At 45.9% G+C, this 14,117-nt stretch overlaps 1 protein-coding gene across 1 annotated transcript in view; it reads left to right on the top strand.

Moving 5' to 3' along the window:
• Positions 1-14,117, top strand: part of EEF2K (eukaryotic elongation factor 2 kinase) — a 62,576-nt gene that overhangs the window by 20,511 nt on the left and 27,948 nt on the right. Inside the window, exon 3 of the mRNA XM_040458798.1 lies at positions 11,094-11,194. Within this exon, the coding sequence (XP_040314732.1) occupies positions 11,094-11,194 (101 nt within the window). The remainder of the gene's footprint in view (positions 1-11,093; positions 11,195-14,117) is intronic.

Raw genomic sequence — 14,117 nt, 5'->3', positions numbered from 1 at the left:
GAGACCTCTGTGTGTGTCTGTTATCCTCTGAGTCAGCTGCTGCCTCCAAGGCTAGGGACTGTGTCTCATTGCACTTCCCATTCCCTATACTTGGTAGAATGACTATTTATGGGCAAGACTGTGCCCCTTCGTTGCCCACCGTCCTAGGTAACTGAAAGCAGGCTCTGTGGTGTTCCTGTGGTCTGTGGCAGCTTCAGAGGGGGACAGCAGCTCAGTTTTCCAAACTTCACTCGTGCTGGCGCTCCTCAAAGCTAATGTGTTTTTTGTTTACTGTTGACATGGCAACCTGGCTTGTTCAACCAAAATGGCCACCTGGAGTTCCTCCAGAGAGGCACCACCCTGGCAGGTACCAGGCATGTATTGTGAACAGTCCAGTTCTGTCACTGCCTTCTGCCTAGTTCCCCGGAGGGGTGGGGGGGGGGCCCCGGGGGGATGGTGGCGGAATCTTTCAGGGGGCCACCCTGTTGATAGAATATCAGGCAGCCAAGCAAGGATATTTATAGAGTTTACTATAACATGGGAAAGTGCTTCTGCTCTGGAGTTAAATTTAAATAGCAGAATATAGAGTACAGTTATAGCTTTGTTAAAACACACTTGCACGTGCATGCACACACATACACACACAGAACAAAAGCGTGGAAGGAAGTATATCAACACACCAGCCGGGATTGCCTTTGGATACTAGGAGTGATTGTATTTCCTTTCTACTGCTCTGTCATTTCTCCACTTTCTAGAATAAGCATATGTGTTTTTAATTTTTTAGTCAAGTGGGAAATTTGATTTTAAGAAATTGTTCTCCTGGTCTGGGAGTATCTTGGGGATCAGTCTATATCAGCACATATAGATCACCTCTTTTTTTTTTTTTAAGTGAATTATGTTCCATCACATGATGTTCATGGATTTATTTAGCCACTCTGCCTCTTGGGGACACTTTCATTATCCGCCCCCCCCCGCTCTTTTTTTTGCTTACAAACAGTGCTGTAATAAATCTCCCTGTATGTATAGCTAAGCAAACTTTAAAATGCATATATTTCAGCGGTGCCTGGGTGGCTCAGTAGGTTGAGCGTCAGACTTCGGCTCAGGTCATGATCTCATAGTTTGTGATTTTGAGCCGCACATCGATTTGGGATTCTTTCTCTCTCTTCCTCTCTTTCAGGCCCTCTCCCACTCGTGCTCTCTGTCTCAGAATAAATAAGTTAACTAAAAAAATAATTACTATAAAATGCATATATTTTATAATATGTAAATAATATGTATACAAGGTAAAGAGAATTCACACTGTATCAGTGGAATAGTGAAAAGTCAGCCTTCCACCTCAGACCTGCTTCCCTTAGGGATGTCCTTCCAGAAATGTTCCTTGCCTATATACACATCTATATGTATATGTCCCCCCCCCCCCCCGTTTTTTATGGAATCGTTAGCTGCCTGCAGACCTGTCTTGCTCTCTTGTGGCTGTCTTCCCACATTGGCACATATGAGCTGGCATCAGCTAGTACTTGTGTAACAGCCACTCTGGGCTGGGCAGGCACTGCCCTGCACTCTTTATTCACTTAATCTACACGGCAGTCCTGTAAGGATGGGCGTTTTGCAGACAGTAAACTTGAGGCTCTGAGATCTTTTTTTTTTATTAAAAAAAATTTTTTTTTATATTTATTTATTTTTGAGAGAGAGGGAGACACAGAGCATGAGCAGGGGAGGGGTAGAGAGAGAGGGAAACACAGAATCTGAAGCAGGCTCCAGGCTCTGAGCCGTCAGCACAGAGCCTGACATGGGACTCGAACTCACGAACTGCGAGATCGTGACTTGAGCCGAAGTCGGACATTCAGCCGACTGAGGTACCTAGGCGCCCCTGAGGCTCCGAGATCTTAATCACTTGATGCTCGTCGTGATGGCAGCATGGTGCAGCTTATTTTGTTGTTTTGTAATGGCTGAATATCATGTCTGGAAGCCCCATAATATACTGAGTCAGTCCCTCATGGATGGGTAGGAAGGTCGTTTCCAGTCTTCTGCTACTACAAACATCTCTTCCTTAAACATCTTTGTGCATATGTCCTTGTGCCCAAGCAGGGTGCACCTGCCAGGTAAATCCCCAGAGGTGGATGTTTAAGAACACAGCTGGACATTGGCGGCTGTCCTTCAAAGAGTCTGCACCAATGTCTGTCCCCACGCTGTATGGGCACATCTGCTTCCCACGCCCTTGTTGGTGGACTTTGGTGATTACACATCTTTTCAGCCCACCAAGGGTGGCTCTAACAGCTTGGTCAGAGGCAGCGATTACCCCAGAATGAGATGGACATGCCAGCCTTTGATGACTCACTGGGAAGAGAGGCATCCCTGTCCATCTGAGCCCCAGGAAGCCCCACCCTGGCAGCTTTGGGCTTCTGTCCCTGACTAGTGACCACAGGAAGCTCTGTGCACACCCAGAGGTGATGAACATTTTGGGGCTCTGCCCACTGCTTTGAGAATGCAGAATCAGACAGGGAAAGTTAGGCATCCGGTGTCCACAAAGCTTTGGACTTCTAGCAAGATGAGGGCCTGCTAGGCAGATGAAGGAAAAAGAGGGTGACACTGGCAGTGGGCAGGAGGCCACCCAGTGACCTGCTGTCTGAAAAACAGGATGAGGCTGAGGAGATTCAAGCCTGACCACAGGGACTCCTCTTTCTGAAGTCTGTGCATGGGCTAAAATGCTCAAATCCAGGGCGCCTGGGTGACTCAGTCAGCTAAGTGACTCTTGGTTTCAGCTCAGGTCATGATCTCATGGTTGATGGGTTCGAGCCCCGCATTGGGCTCTGCACTGGCAGTGTAGAGCCTGCTTGGGATTCATTCATTCTCTCTCTCTCTCTCTCTCTCTCTCTGCCCCCTCCCTCCTTGTGTGCTTTCTCTCTCTCTCTCTGAAAATAAATAAACATTAAATACATATATATATGTACATATAAAATGCTCAAATCCTTTATGGAAATGTGCTGGGGTACAGGGGCTCCCTTCTTCAATTTTACTTTATGTTTTTAGCAGCTTCATTGAAATATAGTTCATATAACATACAGTTTAACCATTGAAAATGTCCAATTCAGCAGCTTTAAGTATAGTTATTCAATTTTGCATCCACATTACCACAATCAATTTTAGCCCGTTTTCATTAGCCCTGAAAAGAAACCCCGCATCTATCTCTCAGCCATAACCCCCAAGCATCCCCATCCCACCCAACCCCTGCAACCACTAATCTGCTTTCAGTCTCTATGGATTTGCCTTTTCTGGACCTTTCATATAAATAGGATTCTGTGACATGGGGTCTCTTGTGTCTGGCTTCTCATTGCAGTGTTTTCAAGATTCATGCATGTAGAAGCGTGAATTTATTGCCAAATAAATTTATTTATTACCGAATACTACCCAGTGCATGGACATACCACATTTTATTTGTTCATCTGTTGACGCGCCTTGGGGTGGTTTCTCCCTTTTGGCTTTTGCAAATAATGCTACATGAATTGCTGTGTGGATGCATGTTCATTTCTCCTGGGAGTGAATTGCTGGGTCACATGGTCATACTCTATGTTTGGCTCTCCTTTTTACAAAAGAGCAGGGAACTTGGGGCTTGAGGGGCTTGGTCTGAGTTTGGGGTCTGCCGGTTCCTGGCTGCTGCAAGTCTATAGGCAAGTTACCTCCTTGCTCTTGGAGCCTTGGGCTTTTCTCCAGTAGACTAGGGAACTGTCCTACCTGCCTGGCTGCCCTTCACAAGACTTCCATGAGGTGCAGGCTGGGATTCTGTCTGGGAAGGTAGCTTCCAGGGGGCAAGGGCATTATGCCACCCTCGGGGATGTTACTGCATTGCTGATTATTATTTCCATCCTTCCCATCCTTTCTTCTCTAACCCTGGCTCTGAATCCGACTGGTCGGGGGAGACCAGCTGCAACTATTCCTTTTGACAGAGAGATTTGTTTAGGACTTTTAGCTATGTTTCTTTGGCAGTTACTTGTGTGATTCCTTATGGAAGTAATCCATGTTTCTTGCAGAAAACAGCGAAAGTGTAGATATAATTGCTGTTAAGGTCTTAGTGTGTATTTTAGTCTTTTCTGCATTTCACTATAAATATAGACTTGACTAAATAAATAGGGACTTTTATTGCATTATGTATCTATGTCTTCAGAAACCAGTTTTTCTTGGCAAACAAGGGATGGTGCATATCTTTCCATATTAGTAAATGTGGATCTAGTTCATCTTTTTTTCTCAATGGCTCCATGGCAGCCTGGATGTGCCCCAGTTCCTTTAAACATTTCCTCCTGTGGGATACTTAGACGGTTTCCAGTTTTTTGCTGCCATAGCCAGTGCTGAGATCCACGGAAATTGCATGAAACCTCTAAATGCATGTGGTTCAGAGTGGGACAGGCACATAACACTTCCCTAGTGAAGTGGCCTCTTCCTTAGTAAGCAAGCAAACTTCCCCAATTCTTCCTGCTTCTTTTCTATGTCCTTGGGTGTAGCTTAACCCTTTATTGTCAACCAGGAGGGGCGAGTCAGGCTGACACAGAGCTACAGACAGTTCTTGGAGTCTACAGAAAGGGACATGGGAAAAGACATTTTATAATGTCCACTTGGGGAAAAACAGTTGATGTTTCAGGGAGGATTTAGGCAGCTTCAAGATGCTTCCTCGTGTAAGATCCAGAGGCCTTGATTGCTGTGTTGGGTGATAATAAGAATAGCAATATAAAAACAGGACCAACAGTAATAACATCCTATGTGCCAAAGAAATTGCAAACACATACCCCAGCCCCACTCCTGGCATATTCCAGGAAATTTGTTGTTGTTGTTTGTTACTTTTGTTATGATTATATTTATTTTTATTTTGTACTCTCAGTCTTTGAGGAACCAAAGTTTTTTCTGATCTCTAGGCAGGGTTATATTTTCCTTTTTAGGAAATCCCCTTGGCCTGCCCATTCTGTGTAAGATCATTTACCAACAACTGAATTCATATATTTTATTGTATTTTATTGTATTTTATTTTATTTTATTTTATTTTATTTTAATTTTATTTTGCATCTTTAGAACTAGAGAATGCTAGAGTTGGCAGGGCCTTAAGAATCACCTAACCCAGTGATCTTTGTTAACTTTGACTTGTAAGTGCAATACCTGAAGGGTATTCAATATGTTAGTATTCTCGTAGTAAAAAAATGCAAACAACATAGGTAAACCTATCTCCCAGAGATAACCATTTTACATCATTTCGGTAGAAAACACTTTTCAGACCTCTTTTATGCACTTATATATAAAGATACACTTATGTGTATATGTACAGACACACACATCCTTAGAAATCCATAATGCTGGGGAGCCTTGTTGGCTCAGTTGGTTAAGCGTCTGACTCTTGATTTTGGCTCAGGTCATGATCTCACAGTTCATGGGATGGAGCCCTATGCTGACAGTGCTGAGCCTGCTTGACATTCTCTCTCTCCCCATCTCTCTGCGCCTCTGCACGCACACACTCTCTCTCAAAATAAGTAAATAAACTTAAAAAAAAAAATCCATAGTGCTGATTTGTGGGTTTCCTCCACAGTAAATGGTGTCATACTGCTTGCATTATTCAGCAACTTGCTTTTTACCTTCTAAACAATAAGTCGTAGATTTTGTCCATTCAGTATCTTAATCTGGTTTTTTTTAAGTTTATTTTTTTTTTTAGTAATTCCTATACCCAACATGGAGCTTGAACCCACGACCCCTGAGATCAAGAGTTGCATGCTTTTCGGACTGAGCCAGCCAATCCCAATACCTTGATCTTCTTAATGGCCGCATACTAGTCTGCCAGGTGTATGGAATCATCCCCCTGTGGACAGGCAGGTTGTCGGCAATGCCTGAGCGTTATATAGCATTATAAGCACGGACCCATCTTTAGGGTACTCACCTGTGCACACCAGAGTAGGTGATCCACATGGCTGGGTCACAAGTCAGTGAAGGTACTGGCAGATGCCTCTCAAAGGTGGCAGTACCTGCTTCCACCCCCTCAGTGCCTGAGAGTACCCATTCCTCAGGCATCCATAAACACCTGTTTTTCTTAGCCTGATGGATAAAATAGTACACTGGTGATTTGCAGCTCATTACAGGGCTGTTGAACTGTAATGAGCATTACAACCTCAGTGAGCCCCTATTTCTTTTTTTTTTTTAAGATTTTTTTTTTTTTTGAAAGAGAGAGTGTGCCTGTGCACGCGTGGGGGAGGGGCAGCGGGAGAGAGGAACAGAGGAACTGAAGTGGGCTCTGTGCTAACAGAAGAGAGCCTGATGTGAACGCATGAACCATGAACCATGAGATCATGACCTGAGCCGAAACCAAGAGTCGGAGGCTTAACCAACTGAGCCACCCAGGTGCCCCAGTGAGCCACTTGCTATTTCTTTTTTTTTATTAAAAAAAAAAATTTTTTTTAATGTTTATTCTTAAAGGAGAGAGAAAGTGAGTGGGGGAGGGGCAGAGAGAGAGGGAGACACAGAATCTGAAGCAGGCTCCAGGCTCTGAGCTGTCAGCACACAGCCCGATGCAGGGCTCGAACTCACGATCTGTGAGATCACGATCTGAGTGAAGTTGGTTGCCCAGCTGACTGAGCCACCCAGGCGCCCTGCCACTTGCTATTTCTGAAGAGAATGTGTCCACCCCAGGAAAAAAGTTGGCCACTAGGAGTCAAAACATTCTTCATTGTCTTTTGTAAACAAGGAAATGGAGGTTCCCCCAGTTAGTCAGCCATGGGTAGGAACCAGAGTCCAGGGAACAGAGCTTAGTACAAGACCTTTTTTTTTTTTTTAATTTTCTATTTTTGAACGTTTATTTATTTTTGGGACAGAGAGAGACAGAGCATGAACGGGGGAGGGGCAGAGAGAGAGGGAGACACAGAATCGGAAACAGGCTCCAGGCTCCGAGCCATCAGCCCAGAGCCTGGCGCGGGGCTCGAACTCACGGACCACGAGATCGTGACCTGGCTGAAGTCGGACGCTTAACCGACTGAGCCACCCAGGCGCCCCATTACAAGACCTTTTATATTGTGCTTTTAAAAAAAAGTTAGTTGCACTAAACCCATCTGTTGCCAACAAGGTGTGGCGTGATTCTTTTCTGGGTTTGGAAAAAAAGGTCGTTTTGATCCTGTGAAATAACGTGCCCTCAAATTCTGAAATACTTTTTTTCTAGACTGTTTTTTCAGTTGGAGCCATAGCCTCTAACCAGGAGGAAATTTTTTTTAATTCTTATTTATTTTTGAGAGCGGCGGGAGGGGCAGAGAGAGAGGGAGACAGAGGATGTAAAGCAGCTCCGAGCCATCAGTGCAGAGCCCAATGTGGGGCTCGAACTCACAAACCACAAGATCATTGACCTGAGCCAAAGTGCCAAAGTTGGACGCTTAAACCGACTGAGCCACCAAGGTGCCCCCAGGAGATAGTTTCTGTTGATACTCCTCATTGAATGGAGAATTGGGGGAGCATTTGAGTCACCAGTTAAGAGAGGCACAGTTGGAGAGGCATGTGTCGCAGGTAGGGAATGGGGCACTTGTCCAGACAGGCTCAGAACACTATAGGTTCCTTGACAGGCAGGGGTCAGAGTCTATCTCTTCTATTCACAGCAGCTGGAATATGAGAGGGATAGTGGCCCTTTTTTGTTAACTACAGAGATTCAGGAACTGTTTTAATTACAAACATGTCTGCTGCTGGGTTATTTATAACAGGGAAGAATAGTAACAAGCTCAAAGTCTGACAGCAGAGATCCACAGGTGAATGGTTAAGTCAATAATGACAAACCCATACAATGGATTACTTAGCTGTTACAGCTAACTTGTAAATTCATGATGTCACGTTTGTGTTTAAAAATGTAAGTGACGTGCAGGGGGCGCCTGGGTGGCTTAGTCAGTTGGGCGTCGGACTTTGGCTCAGGTCATGATCTTGCGGTTCATGAGTTCCAGCCCTGCATCAGGCTCTGTGCTGACAGCTCAGAGCCTGGAGCCTGCTTCGGAGTCTGTGTGTGTGTGTGTCTCTCTCTCTCTGCCCCTCCCCTGCTCACACTCTGTCTTTTACTATCTGCCTCAGAAAAAAATAAACATGAAAAAAAATTTTTTTAATGTAAGTGATGTGTCCTCAGCCTCTTGGAGTATAATTTTGGAGAAACTTTTTGGAGGAGAACTCCAAACTTGTACGTTTTAAATGTGATCCAGCAATTACACTTCCAAGAAGTATGTCCTACCAGGATCTTGCACAATCGCATAAAGATTTAGATGCGAGGGTGTTCACTTCAGGACTGTCTGTACTAGGAATTATTGGAGAGAATACAAATATCCACCCACTGAGGTTCGAGAAATATCTTAAGGTACATTTATACATTATATGTCTTAGAACTATAGAAGGGAAATGGGGTCAACTGAGCCTGCCTGTACACATGGCATGGAAAGACGTCCAAGGCCCTGTGGTAAGTGGAGAAAAGTAAGGTGCAGAACAGAACAGGAGGCCCTGACCCGATGCTAAATTCATGTATTAACAAATGCGTCAGAACAAACTTGCAGACTGTCTACATCAGCTGTCAACTGTGGTTTTCAGAGCAACAGGTCAGAAAGAACTTCCACTTTCTACTCCACATTCTGTAGTCCCTGCGGTTTTTTACAGTAAGCAGATCAGACATTTGGAATCCAGAAGATAATCCAGATCACTAGATAAAGTACCATGTCTCATTGGCCCACTCTCCTGAAAGGCTGTAAATTGTGTTTACAGTGTGATTCCAGTCTTACAAAACATGCATGGGAAGGATCTGGAAAAGAACACATCTGAAGCATTGACGATCGTTGCTCTGGGTGGGCAACATGTGGTAGATTGGAATTTTGTCTTCTCTGTTTTCTAACGTTTTTGTTAAGCATGAGTTAGCTTCCAAATTGGAAGAAGAAATTCTGGCCTTGATTTTTGGACTTTGCAGAGAGGGAGCCCTGGCCTGTTCGGCCCGTGTGTGTGTGTGTGTGTGTGTGTGTGTGTGTGTGTGCGCGCGCCTTTCTCCTCAGAGCAGGATCCCAGCCATGAGGCTCAGGCTGAGGCCATGCTTGGGGTGTTGTCCTGTTTGGGCCTGAGTCCATGGGATGCTGAGCTGGTCCCAGTGGCTGAGGGGTACTGACGGTGGGTGAGGAAATCTAGAGTTGCTGTTCCACACCCAGTGTTCAGCCCACCATCCAGCACCCTCCCTGTGGCTCAGGCCTCTGGCCTGGGAAGGAGTTTTGGTCTCACCGATTCGTAAAGAGGCTGCAGGGCAGAGCTTCAGTTTCTTCAGAGAAAGAGGGAGAAGGGATTGCTACCCAGTGTGGGTGGAGGAGTGTTTGGAAGAGACAGGAAAGGATTCCACCTTGGGATTATAAAAGCAGTAAAATGAGCTTTTTACTATTATTTTTTAAAGTAATCTCTACACCCAGTGTGGGGCTCAAACCCACAACCCCTGAGATCAAGACTCGCACGCTGTACTGACTGAGCCAGCCAGGTGCCCATAAAATGAGGTTTTTAAAACAAAAAACAAGGGGTGCCTGGGTGGCTCAGTTGGTTAAGCGTCTGACTTTGGCACAGGTCATGATCTCACAGTTCGTGGGTTTGAACCCCATGTCAGGCTCTGTGCTGACAACTCAGAGCCTGGAACCTGCTTTAGATTCTGTGTGACCCTCTCTCTCTGCCCCTCCCCCACTTGCACTATCTCTCTCTCTCTCTCTCTCTCTCTCAAAAAATAAGTAAACTTTTTTTTAAATTAAAAATAATAAAACAAAAAACAGGGTTGTGTCATGATACTGTTGAGAATCAGCCTTATCTCCGTAATATCATCCTTCCCAGTGAGTACCCAAAAACCCTGTTTTTCGACAGGTTTTAAAAGTTTGGGGGGACATTTTTGGTCCCCACAATGATTCAGGGGCACTAAGGCACTGAGTAGGTGGAGGGCATGGATGGTAAAAGTTTGAAATGGGCAGAACAGTTCTGTGCAATGAATTTTCCTGCATCCCCAGGACCTTGGAATGTCTCATGGGAATCTGTCTGAGCCCAGAACTTAGCACAATGTTTACGTAAAGGCAACATATCTTTGGCATGGTTGGAGATATTCTGAGTTTAGGCAGGTTATGTTGTCTATGATTTTCCTTTAGGGTGGTAAAATGGGGCATATTTATGATTTATACAATATTTATAAAAAGGTGACGTTGGCCCTGATAGGGTCCACGATTCCCACCAGTAGGTAAGTGCACTCACTTGGAAGGGCTGTTGAGCATTTTAAGTGGATAAAACCAAAATACATTTAACCAGTCCCCACGGATGGACATTTGGGTTGGATTTGGTTTTGCACACAGTGACGCTTTGTATATATACTTTTGCAGGTTTGTGTTTGTATTTCTCTAGGACACATTTCTCGATGTAAAATTTCTGGGTCAGAATAAAGGAATTCATAGTTTTTCCATCTCAGTACATTGCCAGGTTGCCTTAAGAAGACGTTTAGGCCATTAACCATTTGTGAGGGCACCTGTTTCCCCTACATACTGGCCCGCACTAATTATTAGCAGCAATTAAAATGCTTGCCAGTCAAACAAGGGGGGAGAAGGGGATTGGTGTCTTATTTTTATTTTCAACTTTTTGGTTGCAGGTGAAGCAGTGTGTGTTTTCCTCTGTGTATTGTGTTTCTTCCTTGGTTTCATGGTTAAGATATGTTACTTCTCGGGTGCCTGAGTAGCTCGGTTGGTTAAGTATCTGACTCTTGATTTCAGCTCAGGTCATGATCTCATGGTTCATGAGATTGAGCCCTGTGTTGGACTCTGTGCCTGCTTAGGATTCTCTCTCTCTTTCTCTCTCTCTCTCTCTCTCTCTCTCTCTCTCTCTCTCTCTCTCTCTCAAAAAAAAAAAACTAAAAGATATGTCACTTCTGCCCACAGGAAGGCCATGCCTGCTTGAGAAAAAATAGGGCCTTTTGGGAACTTGGTTCCCAAAGGATGATAGCTGGGAGTACTTCTCTCTCACTGATGCTGTCCGCCTCCCCAGAGGTGGGAGACACCTAGGAAATCACAGGGTGGGAGGTGGCTAGACAGCCCTGCCCCAGAAGGCCCTGGTCTAACACTTCCCTTTGCCTTTTGCAGGAAGCTTGGAAGCATGCAATTGAGAAGGCCAAGCACATGCCTGACCCCTGGGCTGAGTTCCACCTGGAGGATATTGCCACAGAATGTGCCACACGTCACAGGTTGGCAGCTCGTCTGGGTGTGTTCTATGGCCCCAGGCCTCAAGGAGTCCTTAGGGGTATGGGTCCTGCTTCTGCTCATAATCATTGAGGCCTATATACCCTTGGAGGTCAAGGAAAAGGACATAATGATAGTATCTGCCAATATTTGAGCATTTATGCGTGCTTATGGCGCCGTGCATTATCTCATCTCCTCTTCAGTGTGGTCCTGTGATGTATGTATTTGTCAGGCAAGGCTGAACGTGCTGCTGTAACAAATATGTCCGGAGCTCAATGCAGCAAAGGTGTACTTCTCACTTGAGTAAAGCTGGGTGAGAGCTCCGGGACCCTGGGGCTGCTCAGGGATCCAGGCGACTCCCGTCTTGTGGTTCCACTGCCCCAGCATGTGGTCCCTACAGTTGCCACCAAAGGGAAGGAGAATGCATGGAAATAGCATGCCAGCTTTTTGATGACTTGGTCCCGGGAAGATTAACAAAATAGACCTATGAGCATATAGATTTCCTATTTGAAAAGTCAGGGGGAGAGAAGAGTTATTTCTGGGGGTATCAAGAAGAAAGAAAATAGCAAAAACCACAGACTACCACCAGATAACTATGACAACAGTAGCCCTTATGTATCGAATCCATGTGACAGGCACTGGTTGAAGTCCTCTATATGTATTCACTTACAAAAAAGCCTGGAATATGAATCATGTCAAGCATTTGGGACTACACTGAGAATCTGATGAGAGCCATCTCAGAAAGTTGCATACATATGTCTAATTTTGTTCATAATATTAGAGGGCCCTGGACCTGCCCTGGAGCCCGGCTCCCCCCCCCCCCCCCCCCATCCTGTGACCTCTGTGGACCCGTCCAGTCTGAATCCTCTAAGCCAACACCCTGACTTCCCATAATTTTCCCAGGGGAAATAGAGGTTTGCCCAGGGTCACCTAGGTAGTTAATAAGCTAACTTTCTGACTCTCAGTTCAGTGTCTTTCAGTTAGTCAGAACACTGTTTCAAATGTAGGTGACAGAAACCCAATTCACAGCATTAAGCATGGAAGGGGATGTTTGGCTCATGCATGTGGACTTCGGGCATGGCTGGTTCCAGATGCTCCAAGGATGCGTTGCACTTTGACCTCAGATAGACTTTCTTATATTAGTGGAACAGATATTCCCTGAGAGCCTCATATTTCATTTTACCCAACAGAAGAGCATCTTTTCTTCCGTGAATTTTTTTAAACAAAATTTCCATAATGGAATGCCATTGGCCTGGCTTTGGTTATATGGCCTTCCCTGAACCAGTCTTGTGCCAGGGAGCTTTGCTCTGATTCTGATATGTCTAGATCACATACCACACAGGCAGGCAGAAACAACGTAGCCCTTTATGTCTTTCTGCACCGTGTCCCTGCTCCCACCCTGTGAGGAGATGGCTCTGAGCCTGGCATGCCCTTCCTCCCCACCACTGGAGGCCCACTTCCTATCAGGCACTGGGGGCTGTGCTGGCAGCCAAGGTCAGCATTGTGGGGACCCTAGTAGGGCAGGGTATGGACTCTGTTCCTCCCTGCCTATAAGGCCAGTGGTGACTGGTTGGTGACACATAGCCTCCAGGCTGAAGACACCAGGCGACCCAGGGAAACCCCTGGGAACACAGGCCACACATGCTGGGCCGGCTCTGTGTGTCCCAGAGCTCCTTGGGGACCAGGGACCAGGCCAAACTGTTTGTTTCCTAACTGAAGTGACTGCCGGCAGAGGGAGCTCAGGCTTTGATGGCTGGAGTCTCTGGACAGTTTCTAAACTGGAAGGCTTCCTCCTCTATTCCTGGTTTTTAAAGAGTACTGGTGCAGGCTACCTCTTTACTGGGACAGATTACCTGTTCACTCCGGCCGGTTAAGAGCAGGGTTCCAGCTGAAACTGACCTGGGTCTGATCCTGGCTCTCTGGCAAGTTCCTCACCTCTCTGAGCCTCGGTTTCCCCACCTGGAAAATGGGCATAATAATTGTGCCAATCTCACAGAGATGCTGCAGAGTTTAATTGAAGAGATCTGTTTAAATGCCCCACAGATAGTGAATGCTCAGTGAACTTTGAACAACTCTGACCTTTATGCCGTCAATGGTTGTGAAGGACAAATGAGATCCTTCTGACATCCCATATCTTCCCTCTCCCTCAACTTCTGGGTGCCTCTCAGCCTTCAGTGCTTTTTTTTTTTTTTTTTTTTAAGTCTACTTATCTATTTTTGAGAGAGAGAAAGAGAGAGTATGAGCCAGGGAAGGGCAGAGAGAGAGGGAGAGAATCCCAAGCCTGCCCCTCACTGAACACAGCCCCCTCATGCGGGGCTCGAACTCACGAGCTGTGAGCTCATGACCAAAGCCGAAATCAAGAGTCAGATGCTTAACCGACTGAGCCACCCTGGCACCCTCAGTCTTCAGTCTTATTTGGAAGTGAGAGTAGACTGTTTCCTTTTCCTTGGTCTCTACACAGTAGTAGTAATAATCGTTATTTATTGGGCACAGTACTTGCCGTGGACGGGTTGCAAGTAAGTTGCAGCTCTAGACAGCATCCCTTCCCCCAACTCCAGGAGAGGTTACCTGCCAGGCTTGTCTTTCCCCATGGAGGTTTCAGGCTCTGAGAAGCCTGTTCTCTCCGAGTCTGTCCTGATGAAGGGTGGGCCAGGGAGGCCTCTGCTAGAGCTAAGAATACCTCAGCCCTAAGGGGAGGTTTTAGAATTTAGGGGTTTACTGAGTTGAGGAGCTCTCTACCAGGCAAATCTATTTGAGGCCCAGCCAGGCCCAGGGGCAGGTTTGCTGCGGGAAAGAGGATTCCTGAAAAAGGAGAGATGAAAATGTTCGAGAATCTTCTCTGTCTCTGCCGTGGGTGTCCTCCTGCAGCTTCCCCACCCCAACACACACACACACACACACACACACACACACACACACACACACACA

The sequence above is a fragment of the Herpailurus yagouaroundi genome, unplaced genomic scaffold (genome assembly GCF_014898765.1).
Source record: "Herpailurus yagouaroundi ecotype Mexico unplaced genomic scaffold, PumYag 222, whole genome shotgun sequence".
NCBI lineage: Eukaryota > Metazoa > Chordata > Mammalia > Carnivora > Felidae > Herpailurus > Herpailurus yagouaroundi.
This window is presented reverse-complemented; position numbering and strand designations above follow the sequence as displayed.